This window comes from Girardinichthys multiradiatus, chromosome 13, assembly GCF_021462225.1.
Source record: "Girardinichthys multiradiatus isolate DD_20200921_A chromosome 13, DD_fGirMul_XY1, whole genome shotgun sequence".
Classification (NCBI taxonomy): domain Eukaryota; kingdom Metazoa; phylum Chordata; class Actinopteri; order Cyprinodontiformes; family Goodeidae; genus Girardinichthys; species Girardinichthys multiradiatus.
In genome coordinates, this window is record NC_061806.1 from 42,450,477 (window position 1) to 42,468,202 (window position 17,726).

The window sequence follows — 17,726 nt, forward strand, 5'->3', positions numbered from 1 at the left end:
GTTAAAGAGGAGACGAATGACCGGAATGTGATGTGTGGCACGTTCAGCCAGAAGCAGGACGGAGATCCGATTCAGAGCTGGAACAAGCCTAAATGTCGAAGTCACAGAAAACAAATAATAGTGCAAACTTTAAACTTCCACATTAAGACGGAACCAGTCTGGAAAGCTGCAACAAACCAGTCGGATGTTTCCCCCATTCACAATCATTCCAGCAGGAGAAGGAAACCGATAGAAGATGATGATGCCACCGCAGGATCAGCAGGAGATGAAGCAGGTGGAGATGTGGAGCATTTCCTCCCACCAGTGTGTGGATCATCAGAAAAACGTAGGAGCAGAAACAAGAAAAATCCAGGACTCCACAACTTGGATGAGACAGACGAAGGACTGAAATGCAGGAAAATCAGGAGATCCTGCACTTTAGGAAACAAAACCATCTCAGCAGCCGAGGAATGGTTAATTAGATACTTAAAAGGTTCCCGAAGAAGAGCTTCCTCTAAGGGCAGCAACATGAAGGCAGAAGGTAATCTGGAAGGTGCAGACTTGTTGGGGGAAGTTGAGCAGGATCCGATGTCGGAAAACAGAACAAAATTCATACAAACAAAAAGAAGCCGGGGGAAAAACGCCAGTCTGTCCGTAGACTGCGCAGCCGTTCCTGGAAATGTGAAACGAAAAAGGAAAAAAACAAAAGAAGAACCAGCATCGGAGTTTGATGAAGGAGGTTCAGGTTTTCCAAATCATCCTGCTCCCGCTTTGGGTTTAAACCGACAAGAAGAACCAACGATGAAGGGAAAAGGCCAGAAACCAGAAGATGTTACAGCCTCAAGAGGTCAAACCGGAGCGACCCAGGAAAGCTCAGAATCAGAGGTGAATGGACGGAGAAGGAAGAATCTCATACAGATTCATGGAATCACGCCGGATCTGAAAGATGATTCTCTGGAGGTTCACTCCAAGATGACGCCCAGAAAACGAAAAGGGAGACCAAAAAAGAAACACTTAATTTCAAAACCTAAAATCCTGGAATCCAAAGAAGAACATGACAGAGATACAGAACCCCCTGAGGATGTAAAAACATCAAACTTCAGACGCAGCAGAAGGAGAAATGTTTCTACAAGGAAGATGAAAGATGGATCTTCTCTTCAGGATAGAAACAGCACGATGGATTCAGGAGGTCAAACCGGTAGGACTCCAGAACGCCCCGAATCAAGTAGAATGAATCTGCTGCAGATCGAAGGAACGTGTGATCCAAAGGGTGATTTCCTGGGAGTTAACTCCAAGGTGATAACCACAAGAAGGAAAATGGGACGAAAAAGGAGGCGGATGTTAAAGAAAGACATGAAAGCAGGACCTAAAATCCTGGAATCTGATGAAGATCTTCTTCATGTCTGGGTTAAAGGAGCTCCTGAGGATGGAAAAACATCAAATGTGAAGCGTGGAAGAAAGAAAAATGTTTTTACAATCAAGATGGAAGACGAAGCTTCCTGTTTATTGGATACTGAAGCTAAGAAAGAGCCTGATAGGGAAAAACCCGAGCTGAGGTCTTTATTTCAGGATAAAAGCAACACGACAAAATCCGGAGGTAAAACTAGAACGGCTGCAGAAAGACGAGGAATGATGAATCTGCACCAGATTGAAGGAGTAACATCCAGTCCGAAGGATGATTCTGTGAAAGTTTACTCCAAGGTTAGGGCCACAAAAAGGCAAACGGGACGGAAAAGGAGACAAACATTAAAGAAAGACTCAGCAGATCATAAAATCCTGGAATGTAATGAGGATCAGTCATGTAAACGGGATGCAGCAGCTCTTGAGGATGGAAAAATTAGCAAAACATCCAACGTCAGGCGGGGAAAAAAGAGAAATGTTTTCACAATAAAGGTGGAAGATGAAGCTTCCTGTTTCATGGATACAGAAGGTATCGGGAATGAGTCTGAGAGGGAGAAATCTTTTCAGGAATCAGTTTCCTCAGCTGCTCCGAGGAAAACGATACGGAAGAGACGACGGAGGAGTAAAACGCACTGGGCTGGCAATAAAAAAGCAAAGAAACCTCGGATCTGCTCGTTTTGGGATAATCCTGCTTTCTCCAGTTCCTGTGATGAAACTTTCAATGTCCAACTTGGAAATCAGGAAAGTCAGATAAAGACAAATTTTCCGTCTGGACCTAAAATTTGCCATCGTCTCCAGAAGAAGAAGATAGAGAAGAAAAACCTCCAATGCTCTTTCTGTTTGCGCTCTTTTCGCCACATCTCGGCGTTCACGCTCCATAAACGGCTTCACGCGGGCCGGAAACCGTATGGATGCTCCATCTGTGCCAAGAACTTCTCTAAGCTCTCTCAACTCAAGCTGCATTCAAAAGTCCACAGCGTGGCTCCGGATGCTCGCTGCCCGTGTTGTGACGAAACGTTCAAGGACAAAACCGAACTCATCTGTCACCTTAAAGTCCACCTTAATGAGGTGGAGACACTGCAGACAGAACTGGGAAGAAACAGACAGTCCCGCTCTGCTGCCAACCAGGACAAAACCTTCAGGTGTTCAATTTGCTCCAAGGAGTTCACCAAGACGTGCACGTTTGAAAAGCACCGACGGATTCATGACAGAAAGCCCCTCAGCTGCACTAAAATGTTCAGAGATCCAAGTACGATTCGTGGATTCTTGGTATCCCAGGTTGGCAACGCAGCAGTTGTAACGCCAGTGTTTTTTAAATGTCCGATCTGCAAGCAGATCCATCGCTTCTGGTGCCACTATGTTCTGCATTTACAGACCCACACGTCTGGAGGGTTTCGCTGCTGTGATGCGTGCAGGCAAGACTACAGCGGAGCGGCGGATACAAGACGGCACTGCTCGGATTGCTGCAAAGCCAGCGGTGAGGACAAGGATTGTGGTGGTTTCCTGACTGACATCTGGAAAGAGGGGGGAGCTTCAGGGAGGAAAGACCAACAAAGTTCATGTCCAGAAGCAAAGCATGAGGGAAAAATTGTTGCATTGCCTAAAGATGAATGTGATAGGAGGAGGTTTTTACCTCCACCCTTGTCAAGTGGCTCAAGTCTGCCCGTTATTGAAGATGTTGATATTGTGTCTCTGAAGTCCAGTTTCTCCTCAACATCTGATCCAACATGCAACCAGGTCTCCCTGTTTCATCCTGACCCTCATAGACTTAGAGGGAGAACCTGGCGTGGACGCTGGGGAAGAGCATCCACCCACTGGAACAAACAAGGGCTTCATTCTCGTCTCCGTCAGCGTTCCAGTCGAGCTTTCCGCTGCAGCTGCTGTGAGCTGGAGTTTCACTTCCTGGGATCATACATGGATCACCTGCAGGAACACGCGGCTGAGAGGTCACACGCCTGTCCGTCTTGTCCCGGCATGTTTTCAGATGAAGCACAGCTGAAGTCTCACGTTTCTTCCTGCCACAGACAGCCAGACGGTTTGAAATGCAGCACATGCGGAAAACTCTTCTCTACTCCGAGGAATCTGCAGACACACAAGCTGCTCCATAAAGGAGCTCGCTCCCACATCTGCCTGCCGTGCAGCCGCTCGTTTTCCTGCCACTCAGCCTTAAAGGCTCACGTAGAGACTCATCGGAGACGCCTGAGTGTGCCGCAGCCTGCACGCATGGAGGGGCCGTTTCTGTTTCCGTACCCCTGCAGGAAATGCTCCGCCAAGTTCTCCAGCACAGATCTGCTGCAGGCGCATCAGGTTTGCCACTTCATCGCAGGGAGAAATCCGGAAAGTCCTCCAGAAAGCATCATGTCCTTCATCCCCAACATCCAGAGAGGCACAGTGCCTTCATCTGGGCCGAAACGACAGCTTCCAGTGAGCAACAGGAAGGACCTGTTCAGATATCCACATCCGGACCGCCTGTACGTCGTTCAGGATGTCTCCTCGGAGCCGCCTGTCGGTGTTTCGGACACAGTGGAGGAAACAAACGATTCTCTTGGCAGAAAACCAACCTCAGCTGATCTTGAGCTCCACCTTTTGGTTAAATCTTTGATCCCTGAAAAACGTCTGACCACGAGTGACAGCAGCGACTCTGAGAGCGAGCTGACGACAGGTCGGGCAAACTACATCCACACCTGTGCGATTTGTGCAAAAACCTTCCCAGACGTCATGAGTCTGCATGAACATTACAGGAATCACGCCAGAGGGATGTGATGGACCAGAACCAGCTTTCAGGAGAAAGAAAATCCTGAATTTCAATGCTGTGACCTCAGAAATGAAAAACTTTACGCTACGCTGGCAGAAACCAGCGGCAGACATTTTAATTTGTTAATTTGAACTTAAAAAGCTAAAGAACCGACATTTTTATAGAGGTTAAAGAAAAACTGCGTCTCGTTCTGCTGCTAAGCCACAGTTTGTCTCTCAGTGAAAAACGTAGTATTTTTCATCTTTATTTGTTTTTATTTTTTTAGTTATACCTTTGAGATACTTATTAAAACTCGAGTTATTCCTGTGTATTTTATGACATTTTATATTTTATTTTATTCTGGTTTTCAATCACATCCATTTTTTTGTTTTGTTTACTTTGACACTTTTTAAATATTAACCTATAACTTTTATTTCATATTTTGTCACATTTACTATTTAGATTTTCATTTTAACTTTTGTTGATTTTAGTTATTTTTTTACTTTTTTAACTAGACATTGAAGATTAGTGTTACATTTATTTTACATTATTGTTATTTCTGTTTTGTTTTAGGCCCCTTATGTTTTTCATTCTTCAGTTATTAATATGTTTTAACATCTTTTTTCATGTAATCATTTTATTCCTACATTTTTAAAACACTGGTCTTTTGCATAATTATGTCACATTTCTTAATTTTTAAATCAAAAAAGGTTTTCTTCTGTGTAATTTTTAATCTTTATATTTTAGAATAAAACTGTTGTTTTTACTATATTAGAAGCATTTATTTATCCACAGGGAATGTTTGGTTTTAGTTTCTTGTATAAATATATATTTTTATGTTGCCTTTGCTGCTGTGTGTGAAGTAGTTTTGGTGATGGATGAGTATATATATATATATATATATATATATATATATTATATAAATGAATAACAAGAATGTAAAATGTAACGTTAGTCTTTCATATTAGGCAAACTATATTTCATGTGAGCTGGTGGTTGTTTTAGTTTTTTAACAGAAAACCTTAAAATGTAAATCATGTAAAACTAGTTTCTGCTGTGAACCTAAACCCTTTTATTCGCAGTCGTTTCTCAGTAAAGACAGACACTTATCAAGGTGTGAAATGGAGTTTTTCTTGTTTTTGAGCTTTTATTCGTGAAGACACTTTACAGCATCGTTGGAATAATTGTAGGGAGGTGACAAACTGGTTTTACTGGTGAATTCTGTTACATGAAGTGGTTTTGGATCAGCGGTCCTGATTAATGGCACCATTTACATGTTTTCTCTGATCATGGAGACAAACGGCTCCAACCAGTTGCGCAGCTCCTCCATCTTCTTGCCCAGAGTGGTGCGCAGGTCCTTGGCCGTGTTCTCGAAGCCTTCCTTGATGTCCTCGGTGGCCGCCTGGACCTGGTTCTTCAGGTTTTCTGCTTGAGTCTTCAGCAGCTCGTTCAGGGTGGTGATCTTGGCCTCAGCGTTGTCCCGTACCTGAGCAAAGTAAGGATCCAGTCTGGTCTTCATGTCCTCCATGTTGTCTGAGGCGCGGTTCTGGAGCTCCTCGATGTAGTCGAAAACATGTCTGAGACAGAAAACAGGAGCAGTTTCATTTAATTTAGTTCAACAAATGTCTGATTTATCATCGTCTTCTGGCAGCAGGTCTCAGAGGGATGTTGTTTTTATCTTTTCAAAATAAGGTGTCATTTTGAAGTCAAGCTTACTGAAGACTATTGACAACAACAAAGACTCATACATCTAATTGATTCATTTATTTGAAGATAATCCAATCCTTAATAAGGGGAACAATCAGCTCATAATGGTACAGGGGAGCAAGCACACACTAGAATTAGCTTGTCTATCATTTCAGAGAACTTCTACTCATTTTAACACAAAATATAGTATAAAATAAAACTAGTACAGGTCCTTCTCAAAATATTAGCATATTGTGATAAAGTTCATTATTTTCCATAATGTCATGATGAAAATTTAACATTCACGTATTTTAGATTCATTGCACACTAACTGAAATATTTCAGGTCTTTTATTGTCTTAATACGGATGATTTTGGCATACAGCTCATGAAAACCCTAAATTCCTATCTCACAAAATTAGCATATTTCATCCGACCAATAAAAGAAAAGTGTTTTTAATACAAAAAACGTCAACCTTCAAATAATCATGTACAGTTATGCACTCAATACTTGGTCGGGAATCCTTTTGCAGAAATGACTGCTTCAATGCGGCGTGGCATGGAGGCAATCAGCCTGTGGCACTGCTGAGGTCTTATGGAGGCCCAGGATGCTTCGATAGCGGCCTTTAGCTCATCCAGAGTGTTGGGTCTTGAGTCTTGAGACTTCTGGCATTTTGGCATTTCCTTCTCCCCAGTCTTCCTCCAGACTCTGGCACCTTGATTTCTGAATGACATGCAGAATTTGCTTTCATCTGAAAAAAGTACTTTGGACCATTGAGCAACAGTCCAGTGCTGCTTCTCTGTAGCCCAGGTCAGGCGCTTCTGCCGCTGTTTCTGGTTCAAAAGTGGCTTGACCTGGGGAATGTGGCACCTGTAGCCCATTTCCTGCACACGCCTGTGCACGGTGGCTCTGGATGTTTCTAGTCCAGACTCAGTCCACTGCTTCCGCAGGTCCCCCAAGGTCTGGAATCGGCCCTTCTCCACAATCTTCCTCAGGGTCCGGTCACCTCTTCTCGTTGTGCAGCGTTTTCTGCCACACTTTTTCCTTCCCACAGACTTCCCACTGAGGTGCCTTGATACAGCACTCTGGGAACAGCCTATTCGTTCAGAAATGTCTTTCTGTGTCTTACCCTCTTGCTTGAGGGTGTCTATAGTGGCCTTCTGGACAGCAGTCAGGTCGGCAGTCTTACCCATGATTGGGGTTTTGAGTGATGAACCAGGCTGGGAGTTTTAAAGGCCTCAGGAATCTTTTGCAGGTGTTTAGAGTTAAATCGTTGATTCAGATGATTAGGTTCATAGCTCGTTTAGAGACCCTTTTAATGATATGCTAATTTTGTGAGATAGGAATTTTGGGTTTTCATGAGCTGTATGCCAAAATCATCCGTATTAAGACAATAAAAGACCTGAAATATTTCAGTTAATGTGCAATTAATCTAAAATATATGAATGTTAAATTTTCATCATGACATTATGGAAAATAATGAACTTTATCACAATATGCTAATATTTTGAGAAGGACCTGTATTTGTTTATCTCTCAGAGTTATCTGTATTGGTTTATTGTTACTTGACTGATGTTAAAAATATGTCTGTAAGGTACAATTGCATGTTGGAATTATTTGATTAAGGATTTTCCAGGTGACACTTTGGACTTTTCTTCTCCTTCCTGTAAAAGTTCATTTATGACCTGAAGTCAGTAAAAGTAATGTTGCTATCCAGAGTTTATCATCGGAGCTCCAGTCAGTCTCACTCACCTCTGGATGTCCTGGGTGTCTTTCTGAAGGCGTTTTTTGAGCTTACGGGTGTAGGTGGACACTCGAGCCTTGACGTCGTCCGTGTTCTGCTCCATCACGGTCTGGAGCTCCTGGAAGTAGTTCACCATCTGCTCACGGGCATCGGTCATGTGTCCACGCAGTCTGTCGGCCAGCAGCTGCAGGTCTTTTCCAAAGCGCTCTGCAGCCTCCTGGGTGTAGGGGGCTAGCTTGGTCTGTAGGTCGTCCTTGTACAGAACCAGCTCCAACATGCTGTCCTGGATCAGGGTGCTGTTCAGGAGACACACGTAGACCAGTTCAGTTAGTGGTGTTTGGAGGTTAAGAAGACAGAGTAAAATCAGCTTCCAATCAAACAGTTGTGAACTGGCCCATGATGTATTGTATATATTAGCACAGTTTGACAGTAATGTAGAGTTAAAGAAGACTAGGGAGTGTCAGGAAAGTGGACAAAGTCCAGGCAGCGGCTCTCGATGTGCCTCACCTTTCATACCTGCTGATCTGACTCCTAACATTCAGCTGATTGAAAGATGTCTAGTTGCATAAGATGGCCCAGCAGCATGGTGTGCATGCATGTTGGTCGAGGTTGAACCCTAAGATGGAAGTCAGTCTGAGCTCAAAGAAGGAGTGTTTACTTCTCAGAGTCTCATCAGTGTTTGAGAACAGAACTGACTGATGGGGGCAAAATACTGAATCTAAAAGAGAAGCTGCTGAATTCTAGCATCAAAATACGGAGGACTGAAACTATCAAATTAAAAGTAAATGTATAAACAGCTCAGGAGTGGTCTAAACATTGTAATATTAAATATATATTGTTATACAAATATAAGAGCCTGGTTCTTAGAGCGTTGTAGGTCTCAGATTCTTATTTATCAGGACTGTCGGATCCGTTTGGATCCACTTGAACTTCCCCTGAAGTCAGATGAGGAGAGTCGGAGAGTTCCCACTAACCTCAGCCTCAACATTCAGTATGGCTGACACCAGGGCAAGATTTAGGAGGATGTGGGCCCCTTGGCTGCACAATATCAGAAAACCTTGCAATAGCAAACGTTTTAGTCAATATTGCAATTGCAATATCAGTTAAATTATCTGCCTATTTTCTTCTTTCCTTCTTCTTATTTATGCCTCCATCACTCTGTGACCTTTGGCCTTCTGGGTAATGTCATCTGTGTCCAGTGTGAGCATCTGCTGCCCTGAGACTGTCCGGATGATTAAATATTACGTTAGCATGAAAACTGTACGTTCATAACTCTGGGAATACGTTGGCCAACAATTATTGCACTTCAAACATTGTGTTATGAATATTACACAAACTGATATCGTGTTGATGATATGTTTGCAACACAATGTGCTGCCTTAGAGCGCAGTTTAGTCCATAAAATTCAGTTTAAAGCAAACGTTTAAGCAAAATGGCACTTACTGTTGTGCTGTTGCAATGGAAACAGCTTATTTATTTAATAGACTTTTGCTCTTTGTCAAAAAATGATCCAAGTAAAGTTTTGCTGCTTTTTGTGGGTGTAGAACTAAAGGTTACACTACAGTTTTCAGAGCTTTTAGGCCATTTTTCTGACTTTGCCTTGAGCTAGGTAGATGCTAGAGATGCTAGCAGCTAGCGGCTAACGGCTAGCACCTGGCAGAAAGAAAGCTGAAGAAACAGAAATAAAAATGGTTGGAGAAATAAAACTGGAACAAAGTATGAAAAGCAATCATAACTAGAAATAAACTGTATTACCAAATCTGATTATTACAACATTAAAATTAATCTTTTTACAGAAAAATTATGGGAAACCAACATAAACATAATAAAATAGTATTACATTATAACCCTCAATAAAAAAATGCAATATTCTTATTTATTCTTATCAAGTATTTTATATTAGTGTCAGTTATTACATTTTTGATGGAAGTTTTGGCGGTTTTGTGATTATTACTATGATTATATTATTTATTATCTACATATTAGACCGACTTCCTCTAAAGTCAATGATTACAGCTTTCTCCAAAGATGATTGAGTAAAATGAGCAAAATGTCCATCTGCAGTTTATCAATAACAATAGTGAGAAGTAAAGTACAAGATTTTCTGATAGGAGAACAAATCCTCCACTAATGAATGGTTCAAATTAAAAGTAAAAGTAAACCTGTTGACATTTTGATTTTTACTTGACTCTTTAAATATAAACAGAAAAGTATTTGAAGCTTTATTTTATCCACTGGTTACAGACTTTCTCACATTGCTGTTTTATTTTTCATGTAAGAATGATTTTTTTAGCTGTCTGCTGTTGGTGTAATACAAGGATCCTCTGCACCACCAGAACCTAAACCCAAATGATCTGGAACCAGCTGACTCCAGCTGCAGGTTTTACCCCTCCATGTGAAGCATGTGCATTGAGTTTGAACATCAGTTTGAATGATCAGAGCACTCACTCAAGCTCTCGGCTGATCTGGGAGCTCTTGATGTCCTTCACCACATCATCAGCCCTCGTGTTCAACTCTGTGATGTAATCATTGAACTTTTCTACTGTGACCTCCCATGTTCTCTGCCAGTTGTCCTGGACAACACTTCGTGCACGGCATCCTAGTGGACAAAGAAGAAACATCTTGATCTCTCATTTTTAAAATCTTTAAAATAGTTTTGGTTGCAAACTGTAAAAAGTTGCTTTTTAGTTATTTGGTCAAATCTAGAATCTTTGTTGGGTTTTTTCATGTGTCTTAGTTGGAAAATCACATAAATAGAGAAACTGTGGAGATGCTGAAGATCTTTTTATTTTTATTTATTTTGCCGAAAAAGATCTTTAATTCTTTTTTAAACGGGCGGGCCAAAGATCTGTAAGCACAAACTCAACACTTATTTAATTCCAGAACTGGTATAAAATATTCACTGTAAACAGCATAAATGTTATGAACCTATGTGTTTCTACTATAGCAGAATTGTTTCTCTGAAGGCCACAAAACCTTACAAATCTAAAGAAATCTGCAAAACAAAAAGCCATTTATAAAATGGTTCTGCTTGGTTAATCGAACATGTTTGCTATTTTAAAACCATGATTTTTCCTCTGTTTCCTCTCTAAGTCTTCCAGCTTCCTCCCTCCTTCCCAGGAAATACTAACAGCTCTTGACCAGCAACAGATGAAGGTCCTTTTCCACTCTTTAAACCCGAAGATTTTTCATGTCCCTGGAGGAAACTGAACTCACCTGAGATCACTGCAAGAGCGAGGATTACTGCAAACACCCTCATGATGACCACAAACACGGTCAGCTGGAAAATGCAATGATATGAAAGGAAGAAATGATCAGATAGAGATTTTAGGAAAATGTTATTAAAGATTTACGTTTGTCTTATTTGTTACACCAGATTCTAACTCAAACTTCAGCTTGAATCCATACTGAATTTACCCACTGCTCAGAACAAATTCAAATCATCCAACAGGTATAAAAAGGTTTGAGTCTCACCTCAGATGTCTGATTTGATCTGTGACGTCTGTGAGGCCGACTGAAAACTTCTTGGAGTATTTATACAGATTAGGCGGCACCGGTGATATCCAATAAATGTCTGGAGGATTTCTGACCTGCGTTCGAAGTTCCCAGCTTGAGCTGCGCTGTTGTCACCTTTTATTGCTGTGTCTGTTATTTTGACTCCACATTGCACTCTGAACATGCAACCACAGGTCAGAAATGAAGGAACCCGCTAACACTTCACATCTCTCTCTGTTCTACTTGGTTTGGCTGCCTTAAATACAATTAAATGGTATCCCTCCAATCCCCTATAAAGTCTTTAATTTGTGATTGAAGATTTGACATCGAACAGGAAACTCAGTGTTTTACAGCTGATTGACAGCACAGCATGGAAGAGATCAAAGGTCACCTGTATATCATCTCCTAGTCCAACTGAGCTGATTAATCTGACATAACAGCTGCAGACTTCATTTATAAAAGTTTTATTAGATGACTAATGTTCACACAGATAACAAATTATGAATAACTTGATTGTGGGACCATGATGATTATTAAAAATATACAGATATAATCAAATTATATCCATGAAAAATACCTGAAATAGATCAATTGCACATTTGTTAAGGAGTCAATGGGTTACTTGAAGCAGTTAAAGTGTAGAAATATATGCTGATCATGATGAATATAGAAATGTACAAAAACATGAGGCAAAATATTTATTTCACATTGCAATCATTATTTTTAAGATACTTTCTCAAAATAAATCCAATCTGAGGAGGATGAAAATAAAGCAATCTGAAAGCCTGATGGTCTTCTGTAGTTTACTATCCATCCATCCATCCATGCGTCCGTCCGTCCAATAATTTTGCAGGGAACTTTAGAAACTCAAGTCTAGAATATTTTGTTGTTGCTGCTTAAATTTTCTGATAAAATCTGTGCTCATCTGTCTTATCAGTGAAGTTCTGATGCAACACAAACTAATTTGTTTGTTCACAGATTTCCCATCCCTGCCAAGCTTTATGGGCTTCGACAATCAGAGCTGCACGGACAATGTCACAGAATGTGATACAATCTCCAACGTGTCTTTGATTGGTTTAACCTATCCATCCATGCACCCAACCATGGGTGGACAGGTCTCCTGTGTCCGGAGATAGGACAGACACACATGCACATACGCATGCTTGAGGTCATTTTAGAGAGACAGTTAATTTAGTAGTCATGTTTTTAGACTGTGGGTGGAAGCTGGAGTACCCAGAGAGAATCCATGCAAGCACATGAACATGAAAACTCCACAGAGAAAGACATATTTCTTAACAGTCAAGATTTGATGTTAACGAAAAATGAAATTGTAGCTGAAGTCCAGTGATCTGCTATATTATGTGATATATTCACTGTTGTGCACTGTCAGAGTTAATACTGACATCTGTCGCTTATTGTAATTTATGTGAAGAAAATCTTGAAAACAAAAGCAAAGAGTGAAGCTGATTTAACTCACCTCCATAAGTCTGCTGTCACCATAATATATGGAATGCATTAAACATATTTGTAATGCAAGTGTCTGTTCTAATAAAAGAGTATAATAGACATCAAAATTATTCCCACAGATGCAGGACACCAGCGTGTCAATTGGCTTCCTGCTAGATGTTCCCAAAGCTAATCTACAGTTCAAAGGTCAGTGTGTGTCTGTAAGGAGTTCAGGGTCCAGGTTTTACTGCAATTTAACTGGAGATGCTGTTGAATTTTCCTGTTGATGCTCAAGTTTCTGTTATTTGAGTTCAAATCATCAGCAGTGACCTCACAGAGGCAGCTGCTGCTCTTCGTGAGTCTGAGAAGGGTTTTCAAACCACCTGAAGTTCTTCGTTCTACAGGAGAAACACCTCAGACCAAATGTCAGGCACGGTGCTGGAGGGATGGTGATATGGGCTTGGTCTAAAAACCTTGTCTTGTTATGAAGGAAGGAAACATTTTCTTTAACAGTCACAGACTGTAGCAGCTGTTTGGATCAGCGCTGCTATATCTTCTCAGTCGTCACCTGTTCTGTTGCCTTTTTCTGTTGTTTCTGTTCAGACCCATACAGATGAGCTGTAATAATACAGTGGCTTGTAAAAGTATTCACACCCCTTGAACTTTTTCACATATTGTCGAATTACTACCACAAACATAAATATATTTTATTGGAATTTTATGTGAAAGACCAACACAAAGTAATGTACAACTGTGAAGTGGAACAAAAATTATACATCTTTTTTTTCCAAATAAAAACCTGAAAAGGACATTATGCCCCCCTGAGTCAACCACCTTTTGCTGCAATTAGAGCTGCCAGTCTTTTAGGGTATGTCTCTACCAGCTTTGCACATCTAGTGACTGAATTTGTTTTTGCCCGTTCTTTGCAAAACAGCTAAGCTCAGTGAACAGCATGTCCTTTTTCTTGTGTTTGTGTGTGTGTGTGTGTGTGTGTGTGTGTGAACAGCAGTTTTCAGATCTTGGCACAGATTATCTATTGGGTTTAGGTCTGGACTTTGACTGGGCCATTCTAACACATGAATATGTTTTGTTGTAAACCATTCCATTGTAGCCCTGGCTTTATGTTTAGAATCGTTGTTCCCGCTGAAGAGAAGCAGCCCCAGAGCATGATGCTGCCACCACCATATTTGACAGTGGGGATGGTGTGTTCAGAGTGATGAGCTGTGTTAGTTCTCTGCCACACATATCATTTTGCATTTTGGCCATAAAGTTCAATTTTGGTGTCTCGTCTGACCAAACCAGCTTCTTCCACATGTTTGCTGGGTCCCCAATATGGCTTCTGGCAAACAGGATGTCTTATGGTTTTCTTTTAACAATGGCTTTCTTCTTGCCACTCTTCCATAAAGACCACATTTATGCAGTGCACGACTAATAGTTGTCCAGTGGACAGATTCCCCCACCTGAGCTGTGCATCTCTGCAGTTCATCCAAAGTCACCATGGGTCTCTTGGCTGTCTCTACCTCAAATGGTTTACGAGAGGCGGCGGTTCGAAAAGGTGTGAATTTAAGGAGTTTTTGCTCAGATTTTTTGTGAATTCCTATAGATTTCCTATAAAGGGTGTGTTGACTTTGTGTTGCTTTGGGGCGTGTTGCTGGAAAACTGTTTGTCCCACATCAATGAGGGTGACATTTTCTGAATTGCGAAAAAGCATCCTACGTTTTGATGTATAATTTGTTTAGGTAGAGTGAAAATTGAGCGAATGAGGAGAGTTTGTTTGTTCTTTCTCAGGTTATTCAAAAACCTAGAGTGTACACTCTACCAACTGACGAATTCCGCCATAGGATTACAATATAAAATTGAAAACGTCAAAAATCTTGCATAAAATTTGAATCACGATTGTAGAAGAACCGCAATAGATATCAAAAAGCTGAATCATTTGAAGATAGCTTAATGGCTTGTGAACATTTTAAAAATTGAATGGTGTTTCTAGCTGAAAGTATGCAGAAGTAGTGAGCTGTGAAAGAGCGCAAAGTTTTAGCTGAATTTTACGGAATTTTGCTGAATCTCCATTCATTTCAATGGAGCAAAATATTGGCATAAAAGGCTGAATATTTCAAAAATTATAATAGCTGAAGTTACCAAAAGTCATAGTATAATTCTCCAGAACGAGCCGAACGATTTGATACCATAATTGTTGAAATCGGTTGAAAAATGTAGGACTAGTTACGTGCAGAAAAACATACGGAACATATAAAAATAAAAATAAAGAAAAACAGAACAACAATAAGATGCATTAATGCATTCTCACTGATAATAATAAAGAGAAACAGGATTTTTTACGCTTCATGTTTTTGTGTGAATGCCTTCAGCATTCACACAAAAACATGAAGCGTAAAAAATGGCCTACCTAAGGTGTACCTAAACCCTACTGAGAATATTTGTGCACTGTGCTTAAAAGTGGGTCAGTACTACCAGGAAACCAAGCAGTTTAAATGAAGTCCACCAGTTCTGCCGTGCAGAGGGGTCAAAGGTCAGCCAGGAGCTTGTTGACACCCACATAAAGTGGCTGTTCCAGGTGCAGCTAGCTAAGACACATTTAACTCAATATTAGTGGGGTTTATGCATATATTTGAGCCTGTATGTATAATTTTGACCCTTCTGACCAGAACTTCAGGAGATGATCTAAGGACTCAGATGACTTCACATAAGAGGCAGAAACAAAGACTTCTGTGGATGAAAGAGTTTATTTTGGTAAATTTAAATAAACTTAAACTAAGACAGGAGAATATTACAAGATAAAGCTGGACCAGAACCAAACTGTTGGAGGATCCTGGAAGATAATTCAGGCATTAAAGTGCAGAAGGTCCAGTTTTTATTAAATAACATGGGCTGTTGGTGAAGTCAGAATAAATACTGGTTGTGAGTTTTTTTACTGGGTGTTCTGGGTGAAGGACTCCCACAGAGCGGTCAGCTGAGCCTGCAGGTCTTGAGTGCTGGCATCCAGCTTGGCCCTCAGTTCCTCTCTGTATGGAACCAGACTCTGCTGGATCTCCTGGGTCTTCTGAGCCACCTGGGTCTCAAAGCTCTGAGCTAAGGGAATCACGTTCCTCTGGAACTCTTCCAGGCTCTGCTCCATCTTCTCCCTCACCTCATCAGTGTAGGGGACCATCTGGGCCTGCAGCTGGGTCACACTGGTCTCCAGCTGCCCCTTCAGCTCCTGGCTCTTCTGCAGCAGGAGGGCCTTCAGGGCTTCGGGGTCCATGGCCTCAGCGTAGGGTGCCGCCTCCTTCTTCAGCTCCTCCACCTGGTTCTGGAGCTTGGCCACCAGTTGCTCGCCGTATGGCCTGATGTTGGAGCCCAAAGCCGTCAGGTCGTTCTCCAGACGAGCCTTCAGCTGCTCTGCCTCCTGGGTGAACCGGGTCACGAAGTCCTGGGTCAGAGGAGCGGCCTGAGTCCGCAGGGACACAATGTACTGGTTCACTGTGTCTGCGCTCTGGGAGATCTTCGTACTGATGGAAACAAAAGCCACTTATTACCCTCAGGTCTTCCATACCGTGTCATGATCCAGCTCTAATTTATTTGGGTTTCCCAGCCAGGCAGCCAGACTAAGGAACCAGTCAAGGTCCAAAGATAAACTTTGACAGACCTTCAGCCTGAAGATCAGATGTTGACCAAAACCACCTTAAAAACAACAGTAAAGTCTGGCTGCTTGGAGGGAAGATCTAAAGGACTGAGGATGCAACTGAAATCTGGTCTTACTTCACTTCCTGTCCAAATTCGGACTCTTGGATCTGCTTCAGGGATTCCTCGGCAGTCTGCGTCGCCTTGGCGACGTAGTCCCAGAAAGCTGCCTTCACCACATCCAGGTTGCTCTTGGGAGGCTCCTGCCACAGGATGTTGGCATTGCAGACTGTGGAGGAAGCATCAAATTAACCTCCCTGTTTGTGTTTAGTTGAAATATTTTAAAACCTTCAAGATTTGCTCACCAGTGAAAAGAACCAGAACCACGAGGACCTTCATGTTTCTCTGCACTGCAGGATGAAAGATATTCAGTCAGCTTCAAATCAAATCCAATCATTGATTAAAGACAAATCAGAACAGAATCAGAGTTTTAGTTTCACCTTTCAGAGGCAGCTGGTTTCTCCTTCAGTGTCGGGTCGGTCTGTTCTGCACCGACGGCCGGTCCAGGATTTTATAGCTTTGTTTGAGGGTAAAGTCCTGCCGAAGCCGCCCTGTTGGACACATTCCTGTCACTGCTGTCATTCCACATCACAATGTGGGATCATTTACTGAATCAACAGTTCTGGTTCACACCACTGGACCAGCACCACGTGCAGCAGCTTTACAGGCTGTCCTGTTTGGACCATCAGAAATCTGAACAGCAGGTCCGGTTTCAGCTTGTTGTCAGTTTCCCACACAACTGAGCACAAATAAAAAACACACCAGAAGACAAATGGTGAAGATCTGAACATGAAATGGAGAAGAAAACTAACTGCCTACATAAACATTTGGCCACTTTATTAGGCACACCTGCTGAATTGCAGCCAGGCAGCAGCTCTTTGCATTTATCCTTCTAGAAGTGGTGAAGCTGACCCGCTCAAGTTCAAACTGAGCATCAGAACCAGGAACAGGGGATTTAAGTGACTTTGAAAGCAGCATGTTCACACAGACTCATCTAATCTGGCAATAACTGATTGGAAAAACATTGGCTCCTTCAATGGGTTCTGATTTCAGCTGCAACGTTTGGATAGTAGTGCCAGAGTTTGACGTTCACAACATGAAACCATGGTTTCATCCTCTCTTCTATCAATGGTTTAGGCTGGTTTCCTGAACATCACTACAAGTCCAATGGTCTCACTAGAGAACATTTGGGATGTGGTGGAACAGGAGATTCTCATCATTAATGTTCAGCAGACCGATCTGCAGCAGCTGTGTGTTGCTATCCTGTCAGTATGGACCAGAATCTCTTGTGTTTCTGACACCTTGAAGAATCTCTCACATGAAGGATTAAGGCAGTCCTGAAGAGAAATGGAGATCCAACCCAGTACTGCCAAGGTGTACCTAATAAAATGGCCAATGAATGTATTATTCCACCTGTAATTCCATCCATCCATCTATTGTCTATAGATATTTATCCTTGTGAGAGGGTGGTTCTGGTACCTATCTCCAGCTTGGAAGAACGATGGGATACACCCTGGACCGGTCCGTCCCACAGCAACACAAACAACCAGGCCCACATGC

General features: G+C 41.8%; 2 protein-coding genes across 2 annotated transcripts; both read right to left on the minus strand.

Annotated features, from left to right (window-relative positions):
• Positions 1-5,236: 5,236 nt before the first annotated feature.
• On the minus strand, positions 5,237-11,113 carry apoea (apolipoprotein Ea). Its single transcript, XM_047383964.1, has 5 exons — positions 11,019-11,113; positions 10,761-10,824; positions 9,993-10,143; positions 7,553-7,840; positions 5,237-5,691 (listed from the first exon to the last, which is right to left on the minus strand). Exons 2-5 carry the CDS (start codon positions 10,801-10,803, stop codon positions 5,385-5,387), a joined length of 789 nt encoding a protein of 262 aa, XP_047239920.1. The 5' UTR covers positions 10,804-10,824; positions 11,019-11,113; the 3' UTR covers positions 5,237-5,384.
• Positions 11,114-15,210: 4,097 nt separating this feature from the next.
• On the minus strand, positions 15,211-16,720 carry LOC124879410 (apolipoprotein A-IV-like). The gene is made up of 4 exons (XM_047383965.1): positions 16,607-16,720; positions 16,472-16,516; positions 16,245-16,395; positions 15,211-15,994 (listed from the first exon to the last, which is right to left on the minus strand). Exons 2-4 carry the CDS (start codon positions 16,503-16,505, stop codon positions 15,415-15,417), a joined length of 765 nt encoding a protein of 254 aa, XP_047239921.1. The 5' UTR covers positions 16,506-16,516; positions 16,607-16,720; the 3' UTR covers positions 15,211-15,414.
• Positions 16,721-17,726: the final 1,006 nt, after the last annotated feature.

What these genes read in the sequence shown, in the direction of transcription:
- LOC124879410 (XM_047383965.1), bottom strand. Translation starts at nt 16,505, where the DNA reads ATGAAGGTCCTCGTGGTTCTGGTTCTTTTCACTG. An exon ending in GGTTCTGGTTCTTTTCACTG is followed by an intron (nt 16,396 to 16,471) that starts GTGAGCAAATCT and finishes CTTCCTCCACAG; the next exon opens with TCTGCAATGCCAACATCCTG. An exon ending in GAATTTGGACAGGAAGTGAA is followed by an intron (nt 15,995 to 16,244) that starts GTAAGACCAGAT and finishes TGTTTCCATCAG; the next exon opens with TACGAAGATCTCCCAGAGCG.
- apoea (XM_047383964.1), bottom strand. Translation starts at nt 10,803, where the DNA reads ATGAGGGTGTTTGCAGTAATCCTCGCTCTTGCAGTGATCTCAG. An exon ending in CGCTCTTGCAGTGATCTCAG is followed by an intron (nt 10,144 to 10,760) that starts GTGAGTTCAGTT and finishes TTTGTCCACTAG; the next exon opens with GATGCCGTGCACGAAGTGTT. An exon ending in CAGATCAGCCGAGAGCTTGA is followed by an intron (nt 7,841 to 9,992) that starts GTGAGTGCTCTG and finishes TCTCCTGAACAG; the next exon opens with CACCCTGATCCAGGACAGCA.